Here is a 23,226-nt window from a genome sequence, read left to right on the forward strand (position 1 = left end):
TGACCCTGTCCAAAGAGCAGTAAGCTAGGTGCCTGGCTAGCTCAGTTGGTAGAGTGTGTGATTCTTGATCTCCAGGTTGTGGGTTCGAGCCCCACATTCGGTGTAGAAATTTCTTAAAAATAAAATCTTGGGGCGCCTGGGTGGCGCAGTCGGTTAAGCGTCCGACTTCAGCCAGGTCACGATCTCGCGGTCCGTGAGTTCGAGCCCCGCGTCGGGCTCTGGGCGGATGGCTCAGAGCCTGGAGCCTGTTTCCGATTCTGTGTCTCCCTCTCTCTCTGCCCCTCCCCCGTTCATGCTCTGTCTCTCTCTGTCCCAAAAATAAATAAACGTTGAAAAAAAAAATAAAAAAAAAATAAAATCTTAAAAACAAAACAAAAACACACAAAAAAATTGAAGAAAAGTGAACAAAAGCTCAGAGAACTGTGAAGTAGGCCAATATACATGTCCTTGCAATCATGGAAGGAGAGATGACATAGAGGCATACAAATATTTGAAGAAATAATGGCCAAAATTTTCCCAAATTTAGTGAAAAACATGAAATGATAGATCCAAGAAGCTTGCAGAGCCCCAAGAAAGACAAACACAAAGAACACCTTGCCCCAGACATAATATGGTAAAACTCTGTGATGAAGAGAAATGTTTGAAAGCAACCCGAGGAAAATATTTTGGAAAGCTTGTATCCACCAGTAGCTTCCCCATACTTTTTTTGCAAGGCACTTCTTATGATATCAATGTGATATTAACAAATGTGTCCTAAAAAAATATTGTATAATAAAACGTGTCAACATTTCAAGATCCATGTAAGGAAGATCTGCGTACTTCAGTGAACCAGTATTTTCCAAATAGCTGATGCATGATGTTATGCAATCATTCACTGGTAAAGGATATGTTCAAAGTGAAAAGTAGACCAATGGATTTTAATGTAATAGTACAGAATGGCTTCAGATTCTGTGTTACAACTATTTGTTAAGAACCGGAGTGCCTGGACCACTCAGGTGCTTGACCATTCTCTTGATTTCAACTCAGGTCATGATCCCAGGGTTGTGGAATTGAGCCATGCCTCAGGCTTCACCATGAGTATGGAGCCTGCTTAAGGTTCATAATCATTCTCTCTCTCTCTCCCTCCTTCTGTCTCTCTGTCTCTCTGACCCTTTCCCATCTTTCTTTCCCTCTGCCCCTCTTCCCTGCTCATGCTCTCTCTCTCTCTCTCTTTCTCTCTCTCTCTCAAAAAAAAAAAAAAAAAAAAAGTACTCACCAGGGTTTATGTTATCAAAGAAAAGTCAAGTGCAGTTACCTGGAAAGGCTATTAAATGACTCCTCCCTTTCCTATCTCAGAGAGCCTGGATTTTCTTCATATACTTGACCTGGAACAATACACTGTGAAGGCAGAGTACATTTGGGCCTCCTGGTGTCTTCTTTTAAACTGGTTATTAAAGAAACTTGCAAAAATATAAAACAGTGTTCTTTTATTGTGGGAAATTATGGCTGTTTTTCATAAAATATGCCACTTATGTTAATATGTAGTGAATTTTATTGTTACTTTTAAATTAGTTTTTTTAAATCTTAATTTCTAATACAGTAAATAATCCACGTTCACAGAAGATCTTTGGAGTCTTTCATACTTTTTAAGTGTAAAGGTGTACTAAGCCCGAAAAGTTGAGAGTCATTTTGAGTCTGCTCTGTCTTCAAATTCCTTTGAGAGCATCCGACTGGAAAATTGGAAAGATCTTGTAGCCCAGGAGATTAGTGTTTTTGAACATATGGTGATATTCACTTTTTGTTGATATCCTTGATTATTTTCAAGTAAACCATATAGTCTGCTGTGGAGGATGCTGCTTACTGCTTCTGATGACAGCCCTCCCCAGTTTTGATATATTTTTTTCAGACCTGTTATTGTCAGCAGGGAGAGTTACCAGGAAAGCAGTAGGGGCCTTTTGCAGTGGTGACTAATCCTTCTTTTCTTTTCTTCTTCTTCCTTTTGTTATGTTTAGAGGTTATCAAGGGAGAGATGTTCAGAAAGTGTTAGAGGGCCTCTATGGCGGCCTGCACCCTCACTTGCTGTGCTATTCTGAGTTGTTATTCACTTTCTGGGAAAGAACATTAAACATTTGAAAACAGAATCATTGACGTTTGTCTCACATGGTGTGAAGAAGAATTATAAAGATGGTAACGGAGAGAATTTCATCCAGAATTTTTTTTTAGTCCTACTTATGATCTGTTAAATGCATGTGGCGATGCTTGGTTTTGTAACTGAGTAGACAAGAAGCACAGTGTGCCAGAAATAAATTTTCTATAAGGGTGGTCATTACATAAACGTGTAGTAAGTTTATTTTAACATTATATTACTTTGTTCTTTGACAAAAATAACCCACTATAAAATAAAAGCAAAAAAAGCCCACCTACGTACCTGCTTGCATGAAACTGAATCATTCCCAACCTCTTCCATGTATTACTGCATTTCCTGTCTCTTGGTATTTCTCTCCTTTTCCATTGTTTTTAGTGACTTCATACTTATACTGGAATTTAGAACACTCGTTATTAATGAGCTTACACAGACCTGATTGTTAATTTTAACACTTAATGTGGTCATAAGGCCATCAGACAACAAAGGAGTTCTTGTACCTTCTTTTCCGGCCTTTTATATTTTCACATAATATTTTTGGGAAGTTTGAAATTCACTTGTGTGTGAACAGGAGCACTAAGACAACTTTATTTATACTTTATTTCTTTGACAGTTAAGTTCTGTGAAAAATAAAATTTTTCTCATGTTGTGCTTAAGGGACTTAATGGTGATTTACTTTCTGAACCATATTTTCATTGTAATTTTGAAATGACATGGGGTTTCTTTCTCTTTGCAAATGATTATCGTTCGGAAAGTCACATAGAGGCTTTCACCAGAATAGAAGGCTTCAATTTGAGGCTCTTAATTAGAGAAGTATTTATTTGGGTCTAGAAATAAGACTTGATTATTCATCAGCTGTTTTCTTAAACCACAATTTCCCTTGTGTTTTCTTAGGCCAGAGATGAAGAGGAAGCTTTTCTGGATTGGAGTGATGATGATGATGATGATGATGGATTTGATCCAAGCACACTTCCAGATCCAGATAAGTACAGAAGCTCTGCAGAATCGGACAGTGACGATACGGAGAATAAAATTAGGTATGTTGTTTACTTCTGGTAGCACTAAATATATGACTCTTCTCCTTTGAATCCAAAGGGTGTGTAGAGTCCAACGTCGTGTAGTCTTCTCATTATTTTAGGGGCTCTCTTATTATTTCTGTAATCACTGTTAGTTTTAAGAGTGTTTTAATAAGAGTTGTTTTTTTCTTTTTCTATTCTTCCCATCTTTCTCCTTCTGGATCCTTTACGCATAAGTACTGGATGCACTAGGGTATATTTAATGCAAACAGAGGCAGAATTTTATTTCGATTCACTGTCAAAGGACTCTTGAGAGTGTTATTAAAAATTCTCTCTGAATTTTGAAAAAGAGCAGTTATACTTTCATATTCTTTGATATAAAATTAAGTAACAAATACATAGTACAATGGAAAACTTATACATAAACAGTGCTTGACCAGTCCTCTCAATTTAAAATCTGTTCATTTGCAATGTGGACTTATTTGCGACCATGCCAAAAACAGATGGAATGTGATCAATTGAATAATAATGTGATTTGCTCAGCATTTGTTTTCATAGTACTGTGGATTAGATTAAATTGAGATTGCATTGATTTAAAAGTTGCGGGCACTACACTTCATGGACATTCTAAGCCAATGAGCCTCTTTAGGCAGAAGGGAGACACTAATGACAGATGAAGTCATGACAGATTGAAGGAAAGCTTGACCACTGGCTGGAGATTTTGGAGTTGGAGATAGAGGCCACAAAGAGCTAGAATCTGGTTTTGAGTAAGACCATTATGAAAAAATCTCAAAAAAAGATTATCCTCTAAGGAGACAATGCTGACAGGGGACATTTCAGAGTTAATCTTTATTTTGATCTTGTGTTCGTTTAAACATAGAATTATTTTTATAATACTGAAATGACATCTAAAGTGCAGTCTTCCCAAGTGATACCAGAAACCTGAGATATCAGCCTTTGGACAGCTGGGTAGTGGACATAATAGTAGACTAGGTAGTGGACATAGCAGTTTCAATACCACAAGAGGCACCAGAGGTGAAAATAATTTGATTATGATTTAAGAAACTATTTAGACGTGTGTCATAAGTGTTAAATAACTTCATTTTAGGGCATAGTGCTGATATTGAGCTTTGAGGGTGAATATGCATACTTTGCTTCAGAAAGTTCCTTGGTATACATGTTGAGACCTTGATGAACTATCAGTATGGTTAAGTGTGCTGTCCCTTATGTTCTAAAATAAATGTCCCTTTTTCAGAGTTAGTTTGTGGGATCTCCATTTTGATAGATGTGATCTAACTCAACATGTATGGTTTGACATGATTAATTTCTTTTAAAAGAGAGAATTGAGTTGAGTAAAATTTAAAGATTTTAATGGATTTACTCAACAATTCATGAATCAGGCAGCATCCCATTAGCAGATACAGAGATCCTCCAAAGGGCTTTAAAAAACGAAAGGTATAGGTAGAGGAGAGCAGGAAAAGGAATTTTTTATTTATTTATTTTTTTTTTAATCGAAGAGTGGATTATTTCAGACAAGGTCACCTTCCTGTTGGGGATGGAAATGGTCTTTTGGGCAGATGACCTCACTAGTGCTGACCAGGTGATTCCATATTGACTGGCTATGGGTCACATTCCTAGGAGAGACTGAAGCTGCAAGTAGGTTAAATATCTTGGTTTGCTGATATGAGGCTTGGCGCAAGTCACTTCATTTTGGGCATGTTGTCTCGTCTTTAACTTGGAACTGTTTCTGAATAATTTTACTTTCTGGAGAGAACATTCATTGGTTCTTACAGTTTGTTGTTCAACATATTTTGCATATCTGTCTAACATACCTTTAAAACACAGAACCAACCTTTGAAGTTTTTTTCCTAACATTTTTTATGATAGCTTCTGGGTCATCCTTAATCTGTATGCAGTAGAAATTTCATTTCATTTTTCTGGCATTTCTTACCCTCGTAGTGACATTGCCCTGCTACCACCTCGTTAATACGACTTGTTCTCTAATAGCTTCACGTGTTTCATCCTCTTAGCCTGTAAATGCCTCAGAGGTAGAAACTGCCTTTTGTACCAACACATGCAGCTCTTGCCTCTACTCCTGTGTCCAGTGTTATGGTCATAGGCACAACGAAGGCCCTGAAGTATTTGAATCAATTAATTGACTGATAAAGGAGATTTATAGAGTGAAAAAAGAGAAGTATAATTATAAGCAGCTATATGATTGGCCCTAATAGTTTAAATGATACAGGAGATGATAGAATAGACGGTTGGAGCAGCCAAGTTCAGATAGTGTAATAGTGAGGGAAAAGAAGGTCAGAATACCTTGAGATGCCAAAGCATCTCAAAGAAGAATGTTCATATGGAAAATAATAAAGCATTCAATGAAAATTAAAATAGTTTTAATTTTGGGCACAGCTAGTAAGTCTGCTTTAACAGGGATTGAAAGGAATTGGTAAACTTGTCTTAAACTGAAGAAAAATCGTCTTTTGTTGAAGAGTATCATCAACAAGGACTAAGGAACTTACCAGCAGTTTTGTTTTTGTTTATGATAACAGTGATTATCTAGTCTAATGCTCTCTTCTTGTAGATGAAGAAACCAAGGCTTTAAGGGATAAAATAATCTGTGATCACAATACTAAGTTAGGGGCAGATCAGCATAACCTATGTAAATCACATCGACTCTGTAGATCTAATACTCCAGTGAAATTGTATAGACTTATTCCAGCATTAGGATGGGTAGCTTCCTTCCAGTTTTATGTCATTTGGGTAAAGACTTGATCCATGAACTAACTGTAGGGTAGGTTTGACTAAATTGTGGTTTCCCAACTTCCAACATTACTGACGTTCTGGCCCAGATAGTTCTTTGTTTTGGTGGGTTGGGAGTGATTGTGGACTGTTAAGCATCTTCCCTGGCCTCTACCACCAGTACTGCCCCAGTGCTTCTCCGGTTGGGACAACCAGAAATATTTTCAGACATTGCCGCATATCCCTCAAGGAGCAACATCTCCCACTGGACTAGACCCAGGATGACAGGTCCATATTACTGGTGGTTGATCTCTCCATGCCCCATCTAGGATATATTCCTTTCCATTTAGCCCAAGCAGTCATTCTCAGTATGGCCTGTATCAGTCTGCTGGGATTCCTACCCAAGGAAAAACCAATTTGCCATCCTTGAACAAAGACAGGATGTGGGGTAGTTACAAGTAACAGCCTATGCGTGAAATTCCTATTTATGCTCTACTTCTGTTTTTCTCCCTCTTCCCTTCTCTGTTAAAATGACCTCCGTGAAAATGAATAAAGGTAGTGTAAAGTAAAACCAGGATTGTTTTTAGATAAATAAAAGTATTCGCAAGTAAATCCATATACACTACAGTTTTGACAGTAGTAATTGCCGTTGCTACTGCTATTTATAATAATAGCACTAATGCACTTTTACTGTCTTGCTCCAGTTCGGCTGCGTCTTTTTTTCCTTTGCCTCTCATAAACAAGAATAGATGCTAGGATTTTGTGATGTCAGCTTTAGAGGGCTCTCCTGGCATGTTCCCAGGTTTTATTTGCTGCGCTCTTCTAACCTCAGCTCAATAATTGCAGGAACAGTGAGTGTTTCAGCTTCTTGGTCATCTTCTCTCTCCCAGTAGGTTATTCCTTGGTTATTAACTTTGCATTTTCCAATACGAATTTACTTTTATGGGACCAGATAGCACCAATTAGAAAATGGCTATTAGTCTCAAAGTAAATAGCATGAGCTAGTTTCTTTGAAAGTTTCCTCTGGGTGTTTCTTTTTCCTTCACTTCACTGACACCCATAAATATTCAGCATGAGTAACACTTTTGTCTCTCTACATGGAAAGACACTTAAGTCAGTAGGAAATAGGCAAAAGAGAGCCCAATGTAGTGGGGAATGACTGAATCTGGGGTCAATAATTCTTCCTCAGGGAGGCGTGATAGTGTTTTAAATAGTGTACCTCTGTCTTCTCAGCACAGTGCACAGTGCAGAATTTAAACCATCCTTAACCCTCTGTAGAATTATCAAAATTGTCAGCTCTACCACTGATTCCCAAGGCGTTCTGATGTACATGATTTGGCTCCTTTAAATTAGAATGACAAAGAGAGACCTCTTAATAAATATGATCCCAGGGACAATGAGAGTAGTGTGACCTTGAGTTCCTTTGAAGGAGCTCTGAGAATGCTCTCATTAGTAGCTCATTCATCCTCAGAAAGAGAGTTGGGAAATAGGAACAGTACTGTACCTCACGGTACAGACGAACGTCAGCTGGCTCAGCAGCCGCAGCCAGCACTCCATCAGAGGCTCTAAGCTTTTGTGTGCTTCTTTTGAAAACGGAGAAGAGAAAGCTTGCTTTGACGCGGCGTGTTTTCTTTCCTCCTCTTTCCTTCTTACACATTGGCCCAAGCTGTGTTTTACCCCGTAGCTTTCCTTCTGGTTCCTCCTAACCGTGGAATTAGCATAGGTAGAGTTATTGCAGCGTGTTAGCATCTGTCATGGTCGTCAATGTTGTTGTTGTTGTTGTTGTTGTTGCTATAATAGAACAGTTTGGTAGGAGACCTAGCTCTTTGCTGCAGGGGACTTTGTGACATCATAGAATGCAGTGGTCTTCTAGGAACTGCACGGAACCATGTTCTTGCCTCTAGTGAGTTTTGATACAGAGGAAGAAAGGTAAAGATTTCAGAGGAAGAAAGACCTCAAATATTATAATTGTTTTTGTGCTACTAAGTGATTTTTTTAAATTTATCTCCCCAACAGGCTGTATATACAATGTATTTATACTGCTTTCACAATAAAAATATTTGGCCATGTTCTATATGTGGTGCTGAGAACTAGAGTACAAACCTTCTGTATTATTTCAATCACATTCTACTTATTTAAGAATTAAAAATGTCCACTTACCTGTTAATCTCCAGCTTGTTGTAATATTTCTTCCGTCTATTATTTCACCTAAGAATTTTTTGTTAAGTTATCATGTGCCAGGCGTAGTGAGTGCAGGTACAGAGGATAAAGCATAAAGAAAAATCCCTTTCCTGCTGTCACAGTTTTTAGTTCGGCAGAGGTTACAGACAGCTGTGCATATAATTACAAAAAATGTGGTGGATACCTGCTGTGATCTGTGCCCTGGGGAGGCAGTAGGGAGCAGGGTAAGTAGGGGATGAGCACAGAGAGCAAGTGGTGTCTAACCTGGACTTGGTGAATCTAGAAGAGCTTCCTGAAGGGAGTGACATCTAAGCTAAACCTGAAGGAAGCTTGAAGTCTTACCCGAGCCAGAGAAGGTAGCTTGCCCTTCTAAAGAGTGAGGCAACAATATCTTTAACTGTATTCCAGTTGAACTCTTCTTTCAATAACATTGTTCCTTTTAGCTGTGCCTCACAAGCTGAGAGATTTGGTTCTGAGCATGTAATATAAGATTAATTTTTGTATATCTGGTAGCATTCATCATGTTTGGTTTATGGCCATCTTCATGTGAATTGCTAATGATGAAAATCTGCAAAGTAGTGAATACGATGAAAAAGAAGCACCTGGGGTGTTCAAGATATTCATTATCCAGTCAAATTAAGTTTTTAATATTTATAATCTTAACCTTTTTCAAAAAAAAAAAAAAAAAGGAAAGAGAAAAAGATTGTGGTTAGACTTTTACTGCCTAATATTTCAGTGTTTTCTTCACAGACCACCGTCCCTGGCCATGGCAGGTTGCTTTATAAAGAATTGTCATATCAGTGGAGTGTTTGTTAGATTATTCTGGGTGACATAAGACCCATTACATCTTTAATTTGTACTGAGACTACTGGCATAATTTAGACATGATAACTTCTATATGGATTGATGCCTTTTCCTATGCAGAGTAAATGGTTTTACATCTACTCTCAGGAGCTGTTCTTTTTGGCTTGTGTGATACAGCTCTGCATCAAAAGATTGATGAAGGATTTTTATCTGTTTTTCAATTTGTTTGAGGTTTTGTTTTATTTTTAAACTGTGTTCTATTTTGGGGCTCCTGAGTGGCTTCGTTGGTTGAGCAGCCGACTTCGGCTCAGGTCATGATCTTGTGGTTCGTGGGTTCGGCCCTGCGTCGGGCTCTGTGCTGACAGCTCAGAGCCTGGAACCTGCTTCAGATTCTGTCTCCCTCTCTCTCTGCCCATCCCCCGGTAAGCGCTCTTTCTTTCTCAAAAATAAATAAACATTAAAAAAAATTTAAACTGTGTTCCATGTTAGTTTTCTGTTTTTGAATGAACTTGCATTTCTTTAAGAGTTCTGTCCCGCATGAAGGAGGTGATCCACGTTAATCTGTATGGTTTCTCCTCATGTTGTTTTATGATATTTCTTCAGTAAATCTTGCTTTGCAACTTTTCTGTTAAGACTTAACAGTCGGCTTTGTAATATGTGAAATGCTCTCCACCTGCAGTAGAAATGTATATGACTCAGAAATGAATTTCTGGGCAAGGAAAGTGCCTGGAAAGCGTTTTCATTTCTTTTTAACTGTTTTTGGTTGGGACTGGGTATGGCACATTACATATTTTGTATGAATTTTAGAAGAATTGTTGGTGTTGAATCTAGGGGAGGGTTATTTAAAAAAAATTTTTTTTCCCCTCAGGGTCTAGGTGATTATGAAAAGAAAAATACTATTGACTGCAGTTTCCATTTACTTGAATCCCTGTTCGTTGGTGGATCCAGTTGTGGGTGGCAGATGGGGAAAGAAGTCAGCTCAGCTTAATGATATATTGACTTTATTGTGTGCCTGCCATTCTTTTCTTTTACTCTTTTTAACTTCAAGAGATTTATCCCTGATTGTAATATGCCTAGCAACTTTCAAGGGAAAATCTCCATCATCTCTTCTTATTTGTGAAGTACAAAGTTCTATGAACTATTGAATTTCATAGAACTCAACATGAATTGTGGTTGACAAGAAGTTAATTTAATTTAGTTTTACTCTCTTTAAGTTGTGTTCATTTTATCTTTGTCCTTTTTGACATTGCCCTAAAAACAAAACCCAACAGAATATCCTGAGCGGTGTGTAGCATGAATGGAGAAACTTGTAAGGCAGATTGTTGGGTTGGGTGTGGGGGAAAGCAGTATCCTTTATCTTGGGACTTACAGGGGAAAGGGTGCTACCCATTGAGGAAGGAAGGTGTTATTTTCTGGGGTGGGGCTTAGGATGGGGAAGATGTATTTGGAAATTTAGGAGGTTTAGGTTTAGGCTAAGGAGGTTTAGGAGGCTCCCAGCTTGACCTTACGTACAGTCCCAGTTTTTGCTCTATGCTTTCTGTTTCTCTCTCATTTAGCCACCCACTGAATAACTGTGACTCACTGAAAGTTGGGACTTTGTCATGTTTCAGGAGTATTAAGATCTCTAAGAAGGTGGATGAATGGCCTGGATGCCAAGAAGCCAAGAACCATGTAGCAAGGGTAATGAACCATCTAGGAGGGCTCTCTTGGCTGCTGCCCAGAGTGTGGTACATGGCAACTTCGTTTTCACTGAAGACTGTTGAGAAGGACATATTCTTAGGGTGATCCTTTTCTTCATTTCACATGACTTCATGTAGAATGGATTCATAACTAAAGACTGTATAGCATTCCATTATTTATACACTGTAATTTCTTTATCCACTCCCCTTTTAGAATTCTAGATTATACCCATGCTTAGGTTTTTTCGTTTTTGTTGTTTGGTTTTGTTTACTTCTGTTTCTGCCATTGTAAGTATTTTTTTAAATTGAAGTAAAATTGGCATGTAACATTATATTTACTTTCAGGTGTACAACACTGTTATTTAACATTCATATGGGATACAAAATAATTACCAGCAAAAGCCTAGTCACCATCTATCAACATACAGTTGACCCCCTTTACACATTTCCCCTATCCCCTAACTCCCTTCCCCTCTGGTAACCATCAGTCTGTTCTCTGTATCTTTTGAGCTTGCTTTAGTATTTTTTTGTTTGTTTGTGTGTTTGTTTGTTTGCACATATGAGTGAAATCATATACTACTTGTCTTTCTCTTATTTCACTTAGCATCATACACTCGGGGTCCATCCATGTTGTCACAAATGGCAAGATTTTGTTCTTATTTTTGGCTAATAGTAATCCATTGTGTGTTTATACTGCATCTTCTTTATCTGTTTATCTCTTGATGGTCATTTAGTTTTTTTCTGTATCTTATTCTAAATAATGCTGCACTGAACCTATAGCGGTGCACATACCTTTTCAAATTAGTGTTTTTGTTTTCTTTGGATAAATACCCAAAGTGGAAAAGCTGCATCATATGGTAGATCTGTTTTTGATTTTTGAGGAATCTCTGTACTGTTTTCCATAGTGGCTGCACCAATATACATTCCCACCATCTGCGTACAGGGGTTCCCTTTTCTCCACATCTTCCTCAACACTTGCTATTTCTTGTTCTTTTGGTAATAGCCGTTTTTACAGGGGTGAGGTGGTATCTTATTGTAGTTTTGATTGCAATGATTACTGTTGTTGCATATCCTTTCATGTGTCTCTTGGGCATCTCTCTCTCTTCTTTGAACAAAAGATCTATTCAGATCTGCTATGTTTAATTTTTTTTTATTGTCAAGTTGTAAACGTTCTTTATTTTGGATGGTAGCCCCTTACTGGGATTATCTTCTCCCATTCAGTAGATTGCCTTTTCATTTTGTTGATGGTTTTCCTTGCTGTGCAGAAGCTTTTTAGTTTGATGTAGACCATTTGTTTGCTTTTGTTTCAATTGCCTTTGGAGTCAGATCTACAAGCACATCATAGAGATTGATGTCAAGGAGCTTACTGCGTAAGTTTTTCTGTAGGGATTTTATGGTTTCAAGTCTTCTGTTCACATATGTAATACATTTTGAGTTAATTTTTGTGTATAGTGTAAGATAGCAGTCTAGTTTTATTCTTTTACTTGTGGCTGTGGCTGACAAGTTTTTCCAGCACCATTTATTGGAGAGACTGTCCTTTCTCCATTGTATGTTCTTGATTCCTTTGTCCCAAACTAATTGTATATATGTGGGTTTACTTTGGGGGTGTTAGTTCCATTCCACTGGCCCATGTGTCTATTTTTGTGTTAGAATGGTATTGTTTTGATTACTATTACTTTTAGTGTAATACTATTACTATTACTTTTAGTGTAATTGAAATTAGGGACCATGATACCTCCAGGTTTGTTCTTTCTCAAGATTGCTTTGTCTCTTTGGGATCCTTTATGGTTCCATACAAATTTTAGGATTATTTGTTCTATTTCTGTGAAAAATGCCATCAGAATTTTGATAGGGATTGCATTGAATCTATAGATTGCTTTGGTTATATGGACATTTTAACAATACTAATTCTTCCATCCATGAGCATGGAATAACTTTCCATCTATTTGTGTTCTTCAAATTCTTTCATTGGTATCTTACAGTTTCTAGTATTCAGGTCTTTCACCTCCTTGGTTAAAAATTTTTTCTAGGTACATATCTTATTCTTTTTGATGGAATTGTAGATGAAATTGCTTTCTTAATTTCTCTTGCTAGCAGTCCATCATTAGTGTGTAGAAATGCCATACATTTCTATGTAGTGATTTTGTGTTCTACAACTTTGCTGAATGTATTTATTAGTTCTAACAGCTTCTTGATGAAAATCCTTTAGGATTTTCTATAGTATATCTTCTGCAAAGAGTGACAGTTTTCCTTTTTCCTTTTTGGTTCTTACTACTTCTGACTTTTATTTCTTTTTCTTGCCTAATTTCTCTTGCCTATATCACTAAAAGTGCTATATTGAATAAAAGTGGTGAGAGTAGGCATTGTTGTCTTGTTCTTGATCTTAAAGGAATAGCTTTTGGTTTTTTGCCATTGAGAATGATACTAGCTTTGGGTTTGTCAGTATGCCCTTTATTATGTTGAGGTACATTCTCTTTATACCCACTTGGAATGAGAGTTTTTATCATAAATGGATGTTGAATTTTGTCAAATGCTTTTTATGCATTGATTGCAATGATCATATGATTTTTTATTTTTCATTTCATTAAAGTGTTGTATCTTTTTTTTTTTTTTTAATTTTTTTTTTCAACGTTTATTTATTTTTGGGACAGAGAGAGACAGAGCATGAACGGGCGAGGGGCAGAGAGAGAGGGAGACACAGAATCGGAAACAGGCTCCAGGCACCGAGCCATCAGCCCAGAGCCCGACGCGGGGCTCGAACTCACGGACCGCGAGATCGTGACCTGGCTGAAGTCGGACGCTTAACCGACTGCGCCACCCAGGCGCCCCAAAGTGTTGTATCTTGTTGATAGAATTGCAGGTGTTGAATCATTCTTGTATCCCTAGAATAAATCTCACTTGATCATGCATGGTGTGTGATCCTTTTAATGTATTGCTGAATTTGGCTTGCTAAATTTTGTTGGGGATTTTTGCATCTATGTTCATCAAGAATATTGGCCTGTGAGTTTCTTTTTTGTGTGGTGCCTTTGGTTTTTGAATCAGGGTAATGGTGGCCTTATAAAATGAGTTCTGGAACATTCTCTCCTCTTCAGTTTTTTGGAAGAATTTGAGAAGGGTGGGCATTAAATCTTTAAATGTTTGGTAAAACTCACCAATGAAGCCATCTGGTCCTGAGCCTTTGTCTGTTGGGAGGTTTTGCTTAATGATTCAGTTTCCTTACTAGAAATTGGTCAATTCAGATTTTCTGTATCTTTGTGATTCATTCCTTGAAGATTGTGTGTTTCTAGGAATTTATCCATTACTTCTAGATTGTCTACTTTGTTGGCATATAATTAGTTTCTTGGGGTCCTTTGTATTTCTTTGGTGTCAGTTGTTAACTACTCTTTCATTTCTGATTTTATTTTTTGAGCCCCTCTCTTTTTTTCTTGATGAGGCTGGCTAAAGGTTTATCAATTTGTTGATCTTTTCAAAGAACCAGCTCTTAGTTCCATTGATCTTTTCTGTTGTTTTAGTCTCTATTTCATTTATTTCTGCTCTTATCTTTATTATTTCCTTCTTTCTACCAACTATAAACTTTATTTGTTTTTCTAGTTGCTTTAGGTGTCACGTTAGATTGTTTATTTGAGATTTTTTCCATTTCTTGAGGTAGACCTGTATAGCTGTGAACTTCCCTGTCAGTACTACTTTTGCTGTATCCCATAGATTTTGGTATATCATATTTCTGTTTACATTTGTCTTTGGGTAATTTTTTATTTCTCCTCTGATTTTTTTTTTCAGTGACTCATTGGTTGTTTACTAGCATGTTGTTTAACCTCTCTATGTTTTTATGGTTTTGCTCATTTTCTTCTTTATACCATTGTGATTGGAAAAGATGCTTGATGATTTAAATTTTTGAATTTATTGAGACTTGTTTGTGGTCTAACATCTGAGCGCTCCTAAAGACTGTTCCATATGTACTTGAGAAGATTGTGTATTCTGTTGCTTTTGGATGGAATGTTCTATAGATATTTACTAAGCTCATCTAGTTTAATGTATCATTTAAGCTTAGTGTTTCTGTATTGATTTCCTGTCTGGATGATCTAACCATTGATAGAAGTGAGGTGTCATAGTCCTCTGTTCCTATTATTATATTGCTATCGTTTTCTTCCATTAGGTCTGTTAATACTTGTTTTATAATATATTGGTGCTCATATGTTGGATGCATATATATTTATAAATGTTATATATTCTTGATAGATTGACCCCTTTATCATTATGTGGGTCTTTGTCTTTTATTACAGTATTTGTTTTAAATTTGTTTCTCTTTTTTCTTTTTTTTTTAAATTTTTTAATGTTTATTTATTTTTGAGAGAGAGACAGAGCATGAGCAGGGGAGAGGCAAAGAGAGAGGGAGACACAGAATCTGAAATAGGCTCCAGGCTCTGAGCTGTCAGCACAGAGTCCAACGTGGGGTTTGAACTCACAAACTGTGAGATTATGACCTGAGCCGAAGTTGGACGCTTAACCAACTGAGCCACCCAGGTGCCCCTAAGTCTGTTTTTCTGATAGGAGTTTAACTACACCAGCTTTCGTTTCCATTTGCCTGGAATATCTTTCTCCATCCCTTCACTTTCAGTCTGTGTGGTCGTTACTTCCTTAGTTAGTTTTTAGGTAGCATGTAGATGAGTCTTGTTTTTGGTTTTGTTTTTAATCCATTCAGCCACTCTGTCTTTTGATTGGAATATCTAGTCTTTTTACATTTAAAGTAATTAATTATTGATAGATATATACTTACTGCCATTTTGTTTATGGTTTTCAGGTTATTTTTGTAATTCTTCTTTGTTCATTCTTTTCTTACTCTCTTCCCTTGTTGTTGATGAATTTTTTTAGTGTTAGGTTTGGATTCCTTTCTCTTTGTTTTCTGACTGTTCTCTAGTTCCTCTATTCCTTTATTTTTCTCTCTTTTCTTGTGGTTTGAAGGCTTTCTGTAGTGTTTAGATTTTTTTCTCATTTTTTTGTGTGTATTTACTATAAATTTTTGCTTCCATGAAGTTCACATATAATACCCTTTGTATAGAATGGTTGATTTTTGAGTTGATGGAAACCTAAATTTGAACACATTCAAAAAAAGTTTATATTTGGAGAGAGAGAAAGAGCGAGCACAAGCAGGGGAGGGGTAGAGGAAGAGTGAAAGAGAATCTTAAGCAGGCTCCATTCCCAGTGCAGAGCCTGACGTGGGGCTTGATCTGCAAGATCATGACCTAGAGTCGGACACTTAACCAACTGAGTCACTCAGGTACCCCAAAAAGTATATGTTTTTAATCCCCCCGTGTGCATTGTGTGTGTGTATATTATATAATATATATAATTTTTTAAATTTTATTTATTTACTTTGAGAGAGAGAGAGAGCAAACTGGGGAGGGGCTGAGAGAGAATCCCAAGCAGGCTCCACACTGCCAGCACAGAGCCCAGTGTGGGGCTTGAACTCACGAACCGTGAGACCATGACCTGAGCCAAAATCTAGAGTTGGTCGCTCAACCAACTGAACCACCCAGGCACCCCTGCATTTTATATTTTGATATCACATTTTACATCTTTTTATTTTATGCGTCCTTAACTAATTATTGTAGTTTTTGTTAGTTTTACCACTATTATCTTTTAACCTTCCTACTTGCTTTATAAATGATTGATCCCCGGTCTTGTCTTTCTTCTTTTCTTTTTTAATTTTTTTTTAATGTTTCTATTTATTTTTGAGACAGAGAGAGACAGAGCATGAGCACGGGAGGGGCAGAGAGAGGGGGAGACACTGAATCTGAAGCGGGCTCCAGGCTCTGAGCTGTCAGCACAGAGTCCGACGCGGGGCTCGAACTCACAGAGTGTCAAATCATGACCTGAGCTGAAGTCGGATGCTCAACCGACTGAGCCACCAGGCACTCCTATCCACTGTCTTTTCTATATATTCGCCTTTTCCTGTGAAATTTTTACTTTCATATATTTTCTTATTATTAATTAGTGTCCTTTCTTTTCAGCCTAGAAATTCCTTTAACGTATCTTGTAGGTCCATTTTAGTGGTGGTGAACTTTTAGTTTTTGTTTATCTAGAAAACTCTTAATCTCCCCTTTAATTCTGAATGCTGTGTTGAGTAGAGAATTTCTTAGTTGGAAATTTTTTTCCTTTCACAAGCACTTTGAATATGTCATGCCACTTCCTTACCCCAGCAGAATTTCTGCTGAAAGCCTTATGGGGTTTCCCTTGTACTTAACAAGTGTTTATTCTTTTTTTTTTTTTAATTTTTTTTTTTTCCAACGTTTATTTATTTTTGGGACAGAGAGAGACAGAGCATGAACGGGCGAGGGGCAGAGAGAGAGGGAGACACAGAATCGGAAACAGGCTCCAGGCTCTGAGCCATCAGCCCAGAGCCTGACGCGGGGCTCGAACTCACGGGCCGCGAGATCGTGACCTGGCTGAAGTCGGACGCTTAACCGACTGCGCCACCCAGGCGCCCCTACAAGTGTTTATTCTTGATGCTTTTGAGATTTTCTCTATCTTTAGCACTCTCCCACCCCTACCCCCAGTCAATGAAAGGGTGAAAGGGCAACTTTATTAAGGCTCCAGGGCCTTGGGCCTCAGGCGGGAGACTACCCTGTGGGCAAAGGAAGAGCCAGTGGAGAGGCCTTGTTTTACCTTCTTTTGGGGTGCAGTTTGTTGGTGTGTCCACACTTCTTGCGACAATTCACAGCACAAGGCTGCAGGTAAGCGTAGCATTGAAAACAGATCATCTTGTTGCAGTTGCTTTTCTGGGTTAGCTGGAAAAGGGAAGGATTAATGATGCCACCCCTCAGATGAAGCACCAAGCTCAGAGTAGATTCTTTCTGGATATTGTAGTCTGAGCAAATGTGGTTATTCTCCAGCTATTTGCTAATCAAAAGTCAGATGCTGTTGGTCAGGCAGGATACCCTCCTTGTCTTCGATTTGGGCCTTGACATTCTCAGTGGTGTCACTGGGCTCATTCTCAAGGGCACTGGTCTTGCCTATCAAGGTCTGCATCTCTGTCCACAAGGCCACTAACACTGAGCCACTTGGCCACTTCGTTGAAGAGAGTCTCTTACTTTTACCATTTTAACTATAATGTGTCTTGATGTGGATCTCTTTGGATTCATCTCTTATGGAACTCTCTCAGCTTCCTTGATCTGAATTTTTGTTCCCTTCCTCAGATGAGGGAGGTTTTCAGCCATTATTTTTTCAGATAGTTTTCTGGCCCTTTCTCTCTTTTCTCCTCCTGGATCCCCTATAATGCAAATGTTATTCCACTTGATATTGTCACAAAGGTCCATTAAGATATCTTCTCTTATAAACATTTCTTTTTGCTACACTATTTAGGTGAATTCCATTGTTTGCTATTTCAGCTTGCTGATGTGTCCTTCTGCTTTATCCAGTCTGCTGTTGAACCCCTCTAGCGTGCATTTCAGTTTAGGTATTATTCTTCAGCTCTGTAACTTCTGCCTGATACTTTGTTATATTTTCTGTCTCCTTTGATGTTCTCACTGCATTCATCCATTCTTCTCCTGAGTTCAGTGAGCATCTTTGTGAACATTACTTTGAACTTCTTATCAGGTGGATCAGTTATCTCTGTTTTATCAAGGTCTTTTGCTGAGGCTTTTTCTTGTTTTTTCATTTGGAGCATATTCCTCTATTCCTCTGTCTCCTCATTTCCCTGACTCTGTGTGTGTTTCTTTGTATTAGAAGGTAGGTAAATTACCTACCTCTCCCAGCCGGGAAGGAGTGCCCTTGTATAGAAGATGTCCCATGGGGCTCAGAAACAATATCCCTCCTGGCCACTTGCACCAGGAACCTGGGGTGGGGGATGTTTCCCCGTATGAGTTGCATGTGCCTGCCTGCAGTGGGCGGCCACAACTGTGGCACAGGAGTATGTGGGGATGTTGCCCCGCCCAGCTGCCTTGTGCTGCTGTGGCGCTGGGGTGGGCAGGTAAGACCTGACCTGGCTGTGGATTGGAGGTGGGGAGGGCACTCAGCAGTGGGCACCCTCCAGTGCCAACAGGCTGGAAGAAGAGTTTCTAAATGGTGCCCACCAACAAGTTAGAATAAGACTTCAAAAGTGACTCCTACCCATGTCTGTGTCCCTGGAGGGTCCGAACCAAGTTCCTGCCTCTGTGGCAGACTCTTCAAGATGACTAAGTTGGTGGTCGTCACATATGGCCCAGGCACTTTTCAAACGGGTGACTTTGAACCGGGTCCCGGAGTGAGGGAGTCCGTCATCAAGCCCTTTATGAGCAGGTTCTCTGTTCCCTGCAGATTTCCTACATGTAATGCCCATTGGTTTTTAATGGCATTGTGGGGGCTCACCTCTCCTTTGCAGGATCTAGGGGTTAGGTGCCTGATGTGGCAACCCGACCCCTCACTTCTTTGGGAGAAATTTTGTATCTTTGAGATTCTTCCTGATCATGTATCACCACACCTGGGCTTAGTTACTGTTTTGTTTTATATTGTTGTGTCTCTTTCTCTACTTGTTTTGTTGCTACTCTTTTATCCTTTGTTGTGGAGGCTCTCTGTTCATCTGGTTATCAGGTCTTTTTTAGAGGATATTATTTTATATGTACTTGAAAATTCGTTGTGACAATGGGAAGAGGTGAGTGTGGAATCTTCCTTTGCCACCATATCGAACCCTTCGCTCCTGTAAGTAGTTCTTCAATGGACGGCTTTGTTGAAGATTGGATTTTCTCTCTCTTGAAATCATTTGAAAGACTAGTGAAGAGTAACACTAAACTGTAAATCTTTTCCAAATACCTGGAACACTGGGGACATGTTTGGGTAGGGGTTGATCTTCAATATTGAAAACTAAGGAGTGAAAAGTAGTTTGAGGAGAAAAGCTGACTGTGCTTCTGGGAAGCACAAAATGTTCTACATACACATTGGCAGTGAGAGGAATACATAATATAAACCCAACTGATATGGGTGTTTAATTTTTTTTTTTAATCTGAGAGAAGAGAAATAATTATGTACGTTATGTCTTCTAAATTACTGCAGAACAGGGATTCTTAATCTGGACTCTATGGATGAGCTTTAGAGGATTCTTGAACGTCTTGAAATTATATGCAAAATTATGGTGTGGATGCATGCCACGTAGACACTCTTGTGCACTTATTTGGAAAAGGGGGCCATTTATTTTCGTTGAATTCTCAGGGGATTTATGAACCAGAAAAATAGAGATGAGGGGCCAGAACTTTTTGCCAATCCCAAATGACATGTGTGCATTTTTCAGAAGGAAACATGCAAATGGATTGTTAGTGTGATTGCAGTCTCTGCCTTCTCTTTCCTTTTCACCACCCCCAGCCTTTTCTTGTTATTAGAATTTTGATCTAAGAGGACATCCTTTGCTCTTTTACTTGTGTTTGTTCAGTGAATGCTGAATGCCGAGCCAATCAGTCTTTTCTTGGACAATTTTCTTTTCCTACAAATCTGTTTTTAGTGCTGAGCAGCTAGGAAAGAAACATTAAGGTCATGATGCATTTTAGTTCCATTTCTATATGCGGAAGACTTCACTATCGCAAGGAAGCTGGACAGATTTTTTGGAATGTACTGCAGTAATTAATCTTCATTAGGACTGTTGCCATGGCCCTGTGAATTAAAATTTATGATAAGGGGGAAAGTCTCCGGGACAATATGTTTGAATGCCAGAGTGCCTATACTTAGGGAGAGGTACAAAGATTTCTGAGATTTTTTTGATGGTCCCAAGCTTATTTATTATTAGCTTAACATACTTTAGGGCAGAGTCCAGGTTACATTAATTGATATGAATGCAGAAGGAGAGCTTTATACAAAAGGGACACAAAGTGGACACTCAGGTGCTGACTCTTGGCTTTCCAGAGAGGGAGGGCGGCAAACCATAAGAGACTCTTAAAAACTGAAAACAAACTGAGGGTTGATGGGGGGTGAGGGAGAGGAGAAAGTGGATGATGGGCATTGAGGAAGGCACCTGTAGGGATGAGCACTGGGTGTTGTATAGAAACCAATTTGACAATAAATTATATTTAATGTAAAAAAAACCAGTCTGCAAAAATATCCCATAGACTTGACTGACGTAATAAATGATACGGTGGCGAAAATGTCAGTGTCATGTATTCTGTTGATCATATGGATAGAGAGTCCGTATTGCCGTTTGGGAGTGTGGGAAGTGCCCTGCCTCTGTGCCTGGTGTAGAGCTGTAAAGAGGAGAGACTGGATCCCAGTCTTCCCAGAGCTTCGCCTCTGTGGGAGGTTGGGGGCGGGGTGCCAGACTTAAAGAAGTAAACAAAAAGACGAAAAGAGTGGTTGCTTAGGACCCTGAAAGCCATGAGTGAGGATAAGGACAGAGGATCTGGAAGCACTGACTTTGTATGAGATGGTTGGGAAAAACCTCTGTGAGGGGAAACCTGAAAAATTATTGAAAACCTTTAAGTAAAGAAGGAGTAATCATTCCGACATTCTAACCCTTAATTGCTGGGACAGTTAACAGAATTTAAATATTTTCTCTAATAGCCCAGTCGTGGCTCTACCCTTACACGTACTCCTGCCAGAGGAGATTCCTGGGCTCCTTCTCATCCCGTGTCTTCCAACCACGTGTGTGTCGTGACCGAGATGCTAGTTGGTTTCAGGCGAGTGGTGAAGATAAGAAACAGCTGCTGTTGTAGCCCAGAGCGTCGCAGCTCCCTGGAAAGGTATATGGCAGCATGACGTCTATGAGAACAGGAGAGTGGATGTGAGATGGTCCGAGTATTCCGACTGAACACTGGCCAGTCACTTCAGGTTATGCATTACAGCAGCGTGCTGTTATGAGAGGAGAAAACTAATACTTGAAGTTACGTTGATGGTGTAGCAACTCTTTTGCACTCTGCAAATCTTTTTATGAATAGGCTTTATTTTTTGTAGCAATTTTACTTTTTACAGTAAAAATGTAATGAAAAGTAGTTTCCATATGTCCCCCCTCCCCCCGCAGCCTTTTCTCTTACCTCTTATTAGTGTTTGTGACCATCCACGAACTTGTGCTGACACATCATTGTCATCCAAAGTTTATAGTTTACATTAGGATTCATTCTTTGTGTTCTACCTTCTATGGGTTTGCCTCCCTCTCTGTTTTTATCTCATTTTTCCTTCCCTTCTCCTATTTTCATCTGTTGTTTTTCAAACTCCACATGAGTGAAATCATATGTTTGTCTTTCTCTGACTTATTTCGCTTAGCATAATACACTCTAGTTCCATCCACGTTGTTGCAAATGGCAAGGTTTCATTTTCATGAATATTCCATATTGTGTGTGTGCGTGCGTGTGTGTATACACCACATCTTTATCCATTCATCAGTTGATGGACATTTGGGCGCTTTCCATACTTTGACTACTGTCAATAGTGCTGCTCTAAACCTAGCATGCGTGTGCCCCTTCAAATCAGCATTTTTGTATCCTTTGGATAAATAGCTAGTAGTGCAGTTGCTGGGTCGTAGGGTAGTTCTGTTTTTATTTTTTCGAGGAACCTCCACACTGTTTTCCAGAGTGGCTGCACCAGTTCGCATTCCCACCAATAGTGCAAGAGGGTTCCCCTTTCTCCACATCCTCGCTAACATCTGTTGTTTCCTGAACTGTTAATTTTAGCCACTCTGACAGGTGTGAGGTGGTATCTCATGGTTTTGATTTGTATTTCCCTGATGATGAGAGATGTTGAACATCTTTCCATGTGTCTGTTAGCCATCTGGGTGTCTTGTTTGGAAAAGTGTCTATTCGTGTCTTCTGCCCATTTCTACACTGGATTATTTTGGGGGTGGGGGTGTGGACTTTAGTAAGTTCTTCATAGACTTTGGATACTAACCCTTTATCCAATATGTCATTAGCAAATATAAGAAGACTATTTTTTAACTTTTTATTTTCTCCTTGGGTAATAGTGAGCATGGAAATCATTATTGAATGGCTTTCTTACAAGCCTAACAGGTAAAACTAAAAAGTAGAACTAACCAAACTCAGAAATTTCTCTCTATGGTCCATGCTCCATGGACCACAGTTGTTGAGTCTAGAACAGTGGCTTGCAACATTTTCATCATCACAGAGAAATTTGCTTTCAATGTTAATGGCTCCTATGTTGTGAAAGATTTTTGTCTTTTAAGAATGTTAATAAAAAGTTAATGTTTCACATTTGTTTTTTTGACAAAGACAATTTCCAGTTCAGTCAAGTGTTTGCAAAGCTCAGTTATTAAAATTGGAGCTAGAACTTGGTCTCTGGCATGTAGTTGTGGGTGTTTTGAAATGCTGAAAGTGACTCGTCCCCCATCTGTCCTGACAAGAGAAATCTCCCCTTTCCGCATACCTCGGTGGCTCCAGGGGCCCACGTTGAAGCGTTTGTGGCACACCTATCCTCATTCTTCTGAGCTTTGTGGAATTACAGAGAATAATTGTAATTATTCTTTGCCCAGAACTACTTTTCCCTTCAAATATAACTTTCTTTTTTATTGCATAGAGTAATACAAGCTTGTTACAGAAAAATGAGAAGATACATATACCAGCAAAAAAAAAAATAATCTAAAAAAATCTTCCAGCTCTTTTTCTCTGCAAACATGTATACAAGCCTTTGTTAAAGATGGACTCTTGTTCTGTATTGGTTTTGTAACTGTTTTCAGTGTCAATAAAGAAATTCCTGCAACACTGTTTTTAATTGCTGCATA

At 38.7% G+C, this 23,226-nt stretch overlaps 2 protein-coding genes across 2 annotated transcripts in view; one reads left to right on the forward strand and one right to left on the reverse strand.

Moving 5' to 3' along the window:
• Positions 1-23,226, forward strand: part of DDX10 (DEAD-box helicase 10) — a 285,466-nt gene that overhangs the window by 247,887 nt on the left and 14,353 nt on the right. Inside the window, exon 17 of the mRNA XM_030332211.2 lies at positions 3,017-3,159. Within this exon, the coding sequence (XP_030188071.1) occupies positions 3,017-3,159 (143 nt within the window). The remainder of the gene's footprint in view (positions 1-3,016; positions 3,160-23,226) is intronic.
• Positions 17,204-18,198, reverse strand: LOC115525271 (ubiquitin-60S ribosomal protein L40-like). The gene is made up of 3 exons (XM_030332391.1): positions 18,121-18,198; positions 17,480-17,609; positions 17,204-17,391 (listed from the first exon to the last, which is right to left on the reverse strand). The coding sequence occupies exons 1-3, from the start codon at positions 18,196-18,198 to the stop codon at positions 17,204-17,206; spliced, it is 396 nt and encodes a 131-aa protein (XP_030188251.1).

Source organism: Lynx canadensis, chromosome D1 (assembly GCF_007474595.2).
Source record: "Lynx canadensis isolate LIC74 chromosome D1, mLynCan4.pri.v2, whole genome shotgun sequence".
NCBI classification, from domain to species: domain Eukaryota; kingdom Metazoa; phylum Chordata; class Mammalia; order Carnivora; family Felidae; genus Lynx; species Lynx canadensis.